At 42.6% G+C, this 8,721-nt stretch overlaps 1 protein-coding gene across 1 annotated transcript; it reads left to right on the top strand.

Moving 5' to 3' along the window:
• Positions 1–883: 883 nt before the first annotated feature.
• On the top strand, positions 884–4,532 carry LOC107057967 (uncharacterized). The gene is made up of 9 exons (XM_015303151.1): positions 884–1,056; positions 1,159–1,280; positions 1,374–1,721; positions 1,867–1,981; positions 2,074–2,135; positions 2,400–2,667; positions 3,198–3,390; positions 3,498–3,926; positions 4,107–4,532. Exons 1-9 carry the CDS (start codon positions 884–886, stop codon positions 4,530–4,532), a joined length of 2,136 nt encoding a protein of 711 aa, XP_015158637.1.
• Positions 4,533–8,721: the final 4,189 nt, after the last annotated feature.

The following is an 8,721-nucleotide window of genomic DNA, read 5'->3' as shown; positions in this document are numbered from 1 at the left end:
GAAATAAGGGAGCCACATTGATCCCATACGACCTAGAACTTCGGAACACACTTCGTAAAATGGTGAATGTAAAAGAACTTGAGGCTCAGAGGCAAAGACTGGGACTGGAAGCTAAAACCGCTGCAAGAGGTATGCATCAGAATGCTGTAAATAACCCGCCTAGGGTGGTGGAAGAAAACATAGAAGTGGATGAAATAATTCCTCTCCACGCTAACCAATAGCTCCAATGGGTGGAACACATCATCCAACTCACATGATGTATGAAGAGAATGACTTAGACATAGATGGAGCAGGAGCCACATGAGTGATAGTGTTACCTGCACTACCTCTAGGTGTGAAATTCAAAATAACCAGCACTATGATTCAATTACTGAATCTGAAAGGTATATTCATGGGTGAAGCTGGTGATGATGCTAATCAACATCTGATGAACTTTGTGGCGATTTGCAAATCATAAGAAATTCTTGGAGTTAGCCAAACAACGATGAGATTGAGGCTGTTTCCATTGTCTCTTACTGGAGAGGCAACCAACTAGTTGAATGAGATGTCGGATGACTCAATCAAGACTTGGACTGAGTTGAAGGAAGCTTTCCTAGAACGATTCTTTTCGGAATCAAAAGAGCTGCAAATGAAGGACGAGATAAGTGCCCATAAGCAGCTACCAGGAGAAGTGATGCATGCCACTTGGTGGAGATTCAGCCAAAAGCTGAAGAAATGCCTAAATCATGGTCTCACTGAGACATCTAAAACAAGCTTTCTATAGATCTTTGAATTATGTTACTAAACTTGTTGCTGATGCAGTATGTGGAGGATCATTTATGAGGAAGCCATTCTCAGAGAGCATGCAACTGATGGACGAGGTGTTGAAGAATAACAGGGCACTATGGATGCAAAAGTAGGAGATCTTGGGTACACTTTTGAACATTCAGCTGAACAAAGGAAAAGGGAAGAAGAAAGGGATAAGGACATGGCACACATGAGGACCCAAATAGATCTACTCACGAAGCATATTATTTCAAAGTCTAAAAAGGTAAATGCTGTGGGACAGCTAAACAGGTATGAAGATTAGGATATCGATCTAGATGAGAAGGCTAATTACCTGGGCAACCAAGGAGGTTTTCAAAAATTTAACTTAAGAAACTAGGGTTACAACTCTAGAAACGCAGGTCGGAACTACTCTAGAGAAGGACAATATGATAGGCCAGCAAACAGAGAGCAGGGAAAATGGCAAAACAGAGATAGGTACATAAATGATCGAAGTGGTGTGTATGTGTCCCCAGGTAATAGAGACCGGGTAAGTGGTAGTTCCAGTGGGTCTAAATTGGAAGCCATGTTGGCCAAGGTGCTCTAAAAGATTGAATCAACTGATGCAGGAGTGAAGGAGATGAAAGGTGATTTCTCCAGTATGAGTCAACTGGTAGACTCTCACACCACCTCCATCAAGCAAAGTGAGCAGCAGTTGGGGCAACTTTCAGCCTCATTAAATCAGAGGAAGAATGGGTCACTACCAAGTGACACGATCCAAAATCCTAAGATGGATGGGCATTGCATGGCTATCGCCCGCAGGAGTGGTAAGATTCTTAATGACCCAATTTATGTAGGTACTAAACATGAGCAGGTGTTGGAGCAAGGTGGAAGAGAAGAGGATGAAGCTGAACAAGTAGATGAATTGGAGGATGCTCAACCAATAGCAAAACCAGCAGGAGCAAAAAGAAAAAGAGGTTGAGGGAACTATGCCTTTACATCAGATCCCAAGACCACCTCCTTCTTTCCCTCAAAGGCTTAAAAAGAAAGCTGAGGATGGGAAATTCACAAAATTAATCACCATGCTGAGATAGCTAACAGTGAATATCCCACTGGTGGAAGAACTAAAGCAGATGCCAAGATATGCCAAGTTCATGAAAGACTTGGTCACAAAGAAAAGAGCTATAAGTATTGATTTGACTGATAATGTTCAGCACTGTAGTGCTATTGCTACCGGGTCTCTGGCACAAAAGAAGGAGGATCCGGGTGCATTCACCATACCGTGCACCATCAGATTAATCGAATTTGCAAAGGCCTTGTGTGATTTAGGAGCCAGTATAAACTTGATGCTGCTGGCCATCTACAAGCAATTGGGGTTACAATGATGGCAGGTAGGTCATTGAAGCAACCTGTGGCCATCCTATGTGATGTACTCGTAAAGGTGGACACGTTCATCTTTCTGGCAAACTTCATAATCTTGGAATATGAAGTGGATTTTAAGGTTCCCATTATTTTGGGAAGACCATTTCTGGCCACAGGATGAGCATTGGTAGATGTTGAGAAAGGAGAACTGTAATTCAGACTCAACAAAGAAAAGGTAAAGTTTGATATTTACAGGTCAATGAAATAACCACATGACATGAATGTGGTGTCAGCGATAGAGGTTTTTGATGAAGAAGAGATTGGAGCAACCATTGAGGAAAGGCTGGCTGTTGAAACATTAACAGCCGTTTTGATGAACTTTGAAGCTGATTTTCGGTCTGACTATGTAGAGACCGTGAATGCTTTGCAGGTAATGGGAGCACACGCTTATGCTCCAAAGAAACTGGACTTGGATTTGAAAAATAGGCCAAGTCCTCCAGCAAAACCATCTATTGAGGAGCCACCTGTGCTGGAACTGAAACAGTTACCCAGTCACCTGAGGTATGTATTTTTGGGACTAACAACACTTTACATGTGATTTTGGCTGCAGATTTGAATGATGAATAGGTTCAAGCTGTGATCAAAGTGTTGATAAGGTACAAGAGAGCTATTGAGTGGACCATTGCTGACATCATCAGGATACCTCCGAGTATATGCACCCATAAGATCCAACTTGAGGAAGACTGCAGACCAAGCATTGAACACTAGTGGAGGTTAAACCCACCTATGCAAGAGCTGCTTAAAAAGAAGATCATCAAGTGGTTAGATGCTGGGGTGGTATACCCGATTTCTGATAGTCACTAGGTTAGCCTAGTGCAATGTGTTCCCAAAAAAGGTGGTATGACTGTGGTTGCAAACACAAAGAATGAGTTGGTCCCACAAAGACTAGTCACTGGATGGAGAGTGTGCATGGACTACAATAAGTTGAACAAGTGGATCTTGAAGGATCACGCCCTGATGCCATTCATCGACCAGATGTTTGACATGTTGGCTGGAAAAGGGTAGTAGTATTTCTTAGATGGATACTCTAGCTACAACCAGAAATCAATTGCTCCTGAAGATCAGGAAAAGACCACCTTTACATGTCCTTATGGCACCTTTGCATTTAAACGCATGCCATTTGGACACTGTAATGCACCAACAACTTTCCAGAGGTGTATGATGTCTATCTTCTCGGACATGGTGGAGGACACTCTGGAGGTCTTCATGGATGACTTTTCAGTGGTAGGTGACACCTTTGATGACTGTTTGTTTAATCTTAGCAGCACCCTACAAATATGTGATGAGGCTAATCAAGTGCTGAACTGGAGAAGTGCCATTTCATGGTTAAGGTAGGCATAGTCCTTGGGCACAAGGTGTCACAAAAGGGATTAGAGGTCGACAAGGCCAAAATTGAGGTTATTGAAAAGTGGTCTCCGCCTATCTGTGTGAAGGGTGTTCGAAGTTTCTTAGTACTTGCTGGATTCTATAGGCGTTTCATCAAGGATTTCTCAAAAATTGCACACCCAATGTGCAAGCTTTTGGAGAAGGAGGTGAATTTTTTTTTTGATGAGGCATGTCTCAAAGCCTTTGAATGCCTAAAGGAGAAGCTGATTTTTGCCCCAATGATCATTGGCCCAGATTGGGCTGAGCCATTTGAGGTAATATGTGATGCTAATTGTATTGCTTTAGGAGTTGTATTGGGGCAGAAGCGCAACAAGATGTTTCATCTGATTTACTATGCTAGTAAGTCACTAAATGGAGCCCAGCGAAACTACACAGTTACTGAATAGGAACTACTGGCGGTGGTGTATGCTTTTGAGAATTTCATAGCTTACTTGCTAGGTACTAGAGTGATAGTCAATACGGATCATGTAGCTTTGAGATACCTCATGCCAAAGAAATATGCCAATCCAAGGTTGATCAGATGGGTGTTACTTCTTCAGGAGTTTGATTTTTAGGTTAAGGATAGGAAAGGTTGTGATAACCAGGTGGTTGATCACCTGTCTAGGTTGGAGGCTGAAAAGAAAGAGGAACTCGAGCTTGAAATAAATGATTCATTCCTGGATGAGCAGGTATTAGCCTCTACTCTTGATCTCATTCCTTGGTTTGCTGATTTTGCTAACTTTCTTGTTAGTGATTTGATGCCTGAGGGGCTGACATTTCAGCAAAGGAAGAGGTTCCTACATGATGTAGGTAAGTATTTCTGGGATGAACCTTATTTGTACAAAGTATGTGCTGACAATATCATTAGGCGATGCATCCCTGAAGCAGAGATGTTGCCCATTCTAGAGGCATGTCACTCCTCTCCAGTAGGTGGCCATCATGGAGGTGCTCAGACAACCCACAAGATACTGCAATGTGGGTACTACTGGACTGGCCCATAATTCATCAGGATGCGATGGACATAGTAAGGAGTTGTGATGTGTACTAGCGGCAATGAGCCATCTCTCGGCGTCATAAGTTACCCATGACACCTATTCTGGAGGTGGAATTGTTTGATGTGTGGGGAGTCGATTTCATGGGCCCATTTATGAGCTCCTATGGGAAGAAGTACATATTGGTGGCACTGGACTATGTGTCCAAATGGGTTGAGACAGTTGCTTTGCCTGAGAATGATGGCAAGAGTGTTGCTGGTTTTCTGAAGAAGAATATCTTCTCAAGGTTCGGCACATCCAGAGCTATCATCAGTTATGACGGTTCTCATTTCTGCAACAAGGTATTCAGTGCACTTCTGGCCAAATATGCGGTTAAACAACACAATGTGGCAACTCCTTATCATCCGCAGACCAGTGGCCAAGTGGAGGTGTCCAATAGAGAGATTAAGACGATTTTGGCTAAAATAGTGAATGCCAACATGATAGATTGGGCACAAAAGTTAGATGATGCTCTATGGGAATATTGTACAGCTTTCAAGATGCCTATTGGTATGTCTCCATATCAATTGGTGTTTGGAAAGGCATGTCATTTGCCGGTTGAGCTTGAGCATAAAACACTCTTGACTTTGAAGAAGCTGAATCGCAGTGGGAGCAAAACAACAAACCTCGTACTGGATCAAATTAATAAGATGGATGAGTTTCGTTTGAGAGCATATGAGAGGTATGTACAAGGAGAAGATGATGATGTATCATGATAAGCATATTGAGAATAGAACCTTCACTCTTGGTGACTTGGTGTTACTTTTCAATTCTAGACTTCGTCTGTTTCTGGGGAAGTGGAGATCTAAATGGTCTGGACATTTTAAGGTAACTCAGGTATTCCAGTCAGGAGCTACTGAACTAGAGAATGACAAGGGAGAGAGGTTCAAGGCTAATGGACAGCGAATCAAGGCATACTTGGGGGTTCCAGAAGAAGTGAAAATTATGGAGGAATGTAAACTTGATGAAGTTTGAGTAATCAAGTAAGCTGCGTCACGCCGAGACTTTAAATTGTGCGCTGCTTGGGAGGCAACCCAAGATTGTAATTTTAATTGGTACTTTCCTTTTCCTTATTTTTCTTTGTTTTTATAGTCACTACGTGTTGATGTGTGCAGAAAGGAGTGGACTAAGACTCGCAAAAACTGAGTGCAGATAGTTTTTCACGAGCAGTCCCACAGGCAACTTCACGGCCCGTCATCCTCTGCAGCAGCCAAAGGATGCTACTAGATATTGACATAAAATGGTTCACGGAAGGGTTCACGGTCCGTCATAGTTTGTACGGACCGTCTAGTCTCTTGTGAACCTCAAGTAAGTGCATTTTGTTCAAGTCATATTCACGAACCACTATACGGACCTGGTGCCCATCATGGGCAACTTCACGGTCCGTCGTCCCTGATCCAGAATGTCTGCAACCCTACCCGACCCACGCGTAAGGAAGAATTGAAATTATACGTATATAGGTTGTTTCCAATGCCAAAGGTCAGTATTTCTTCTCTTTTTCCTCTTCCACAAAGGTTACTCAAAGGTTATAAAGGTTTGCATCATCTACAAGTTCTAAATTCATAAAAGAAGTCGCAACCCTAGTTCTACGGATTAATCACTTGAAGCCAAATTCATTTATTCTGTTTTTGGGTGAGAATTTTGATACCATTCAAAGTAAGTTTACTGTTAACTTGTTATAAACATGAACTTATCAATCAACAAGTTAAAACTACCTTGATTGTGTCGAATTTGAGCATTATTGTTGATGAATGATTATTGGTGATTCCTAATTGTTGTGGGTTAGTTTGAATTGCATAAATTTGATTGTTCTTGTATGTGGGTATGATCACCGTAGGTCGTGATTGTGTTTGATGTAAATGATGATTGATATATGTGTTAGAGTGATTGAACTCATGTGCTAATAGATCTTGTAACTTCCTGATGAGGTGAAATTGGGCATAGGTTGTTGTTGGAAGGAAAGAGTACTGAAAAAAGGGCCAAGTGTAAGTCCATGATGGGCTTCACGGACCATGGAATCAACTACGGGTCGTGATACCCCTTGTGGACCACACTTGGACAAAAGAGAAGTACACTGGGGAGGACCACAATGGTCTTCACGAACCGTGGTTCACTCCTCGGACTGTGAAGTCGTCCGTGATCCATTCCAGTACACTGACCCTCATAGTTAAGTCACTATTTGATATTCATGAGGGCCTTCACGGACCGTGGTACCCACCACGGCCCGTCTTGGCTTCCGTACAAAAACATAAAATAAAAAAATTTAGTTTCACTTTCTATATTTTTATTTCTTTTATGTAGTTTGATTTTGTGGCCCTTCCCAATGATAGATTGGGTGATGACTTTCTTAAGGCAAGGCGTCACTTTGTAATTACACAGGGAAAGTCTGAGTACCCGACAGTGTGTTGTTTTACTGAATTGCTTATTAATGGGTGGTTGCATTGTTCAGGTACTATGGCACCCCGAAGAAAAAATACAGCTACACCTTCCTCACCTACTGCTTCGCAATTCGAAGGTGATCAAACTCAGGAATCTGGTAGTTCGGAAGTACAGATAAATGTTACACCGGAAGATCACCCACCTCAATCTACTAGATCCAGAATAGCGAGGGTCATTCTCCAAGACACACCTCCCAGTCTGAAGAGGGAGGTAGTAGTTCCGGTAGTGGTGAGGAATCGGGAAGTAAATCTAATGCTGGTTCAGGTAGCCAGTATGATGATGGTTTGAGAGGCAGTGCAAAGTCCAAAAGTGGCTCTCAGGAAGATGCTACCACACCTCCACCTACAGTCAACACCGAAGCTAAAACTGGAGCGCATGATGAGCCAGGTACATTAGGAGAAGATAAACAAATTACCACTGATGACACCATGGTGCGATATGTGAACATCCATGAAGTTGATACCGTAGTGAGATAACAGCTGATTGACTGTTTCCGCTCTATGTGGACTGTAAACAGGTGCGAGGACTTCTTTAATAATGGAATTATGACCAAGTCTGGTAGTTTTAATAAGAGATCAATCATGCTTGAGACTAGAGTGGTGGTGGCTGATATCAAAGCATTTCCCGATATTTATCGGATCTTCAAGTTTCATTAGTTTGACTGGATGAATAATGCACCTGGAGACTATTCTATCCATCTAGAAAGAGAGTTTTATGCGTCTTATGCAACCACATTGATGAACTTTACTACAGAAACTGAGACAACTAAATGGGGACAAAAGGACATTGCCATTACTTGGGGTCCACTCAACTCAATTATGGTTCAGGGAAAATCGATAGATATCTTCAAAGCTACTATCAACAGGAAGTTGCATGGCCCGGAATACACTACACCAGCTTCAGTTGGACTTTTTGAGGCCAAACATCATGAGGTCACCAGTGATACTACGATGGAGATTCAGAGTTCTCGAGAGAGAGTCTTGCGTTGGATTGCGAGGCAAATCGCTGTAGATGGGGAGAATGCAGTTTGGGTCACAACAACGCCAACATTCATTACTAAAGCTTCACTATCTTTTCCGGCCAAGGTTTGGTGGGCTATTTTCCGTGCACAATTGAGACCGACAACTAATGATAATACCTTGTCTTCTTCACAGGCCTATTTGGTAGCGTGGCTTATGGTTGGTTACCCGGTAAATGTGGGGTAGATTATAGCGACTGAGATGAGAGACATGGCACTGAATGAGAGAGGCTGACTTTCATTTCCCTGTCTCATAGGGAAACTATGTCGCAAGCGAACATTCCCCCACACAGGCTAGTTGATAGATTGGGTGAAGCATTTAGACTTACCCAAGCTTCTAAAATCAAAGATATCGCGAACCATCTTTTTAATGCAAAATCTGGAGTTGTGGGTTCTTTTGTTGTTGTTCCTCACGTCCCAATTGACATTCCACATGCGGATAGAGGGCTGAGCAGGGGGAGTCGTCACAACCATTTACAGAGGCACCACCACCACCACCTTCGGCCTCATAGGCTTCAGGTACCTTTGTCACTACCCTATTCTTTTTCTTGAGAAATTGGTTGCAGATCAGTGCCAGACCAGGACCTTAGTCGTCCAGATTGTACATTGGATGCCCCAGCAAATAGAGTGAGATGTGTTAGCTGTGAAGAAAGAGATAAAAGATGAGATACGGAAGGAGCTGGCTGTCTTAAAAGATAGGAT

This window comes from Solanum tuberosum, unplaced genomic scaffold, assembly GCF_000226075.1.
Source record: "Solanum tuberosum cultivar DM 1-3 516 R44 unplaced genomic scaffold, SolTub_3.0 scf00418, whole genome shotgun sequence".
Lineage (NCBI taxonomy): Eukaryota > Viridiplantae > Streptophyta > Magnoliopsida > Solanales > Solanaceae > Solanum > Solanum tuberosum.
This window is presented reverse-complemented; position numbering and strand designations above follow the sequence as displayed.

Excerpts from the sequence above, each read along its gene's own strand:
- LOC107057967 (XM_015303151.1), top strand. The coding sequence starts at position 884 with ATGGATGCAAAAGTAGGAGATCTTGGGTACACTTTTGAACATTCAGCT. Across the intron at positions 1,057-1,158 it reads GCTGTGGGACAGCTAAACAG|AAACGCAGGTCGGAACTACT; the intron begins GTATGAAGATTA and ends TTACAACTCTAG. Across the intron at positions 2,136-2,399 it reads TGGGGTTACAATGATGGCAG|CGATAGAGGTTTTTGATGAA; the intron begins GTAGGTCATTGA and ends ATGTGGTGTCAG.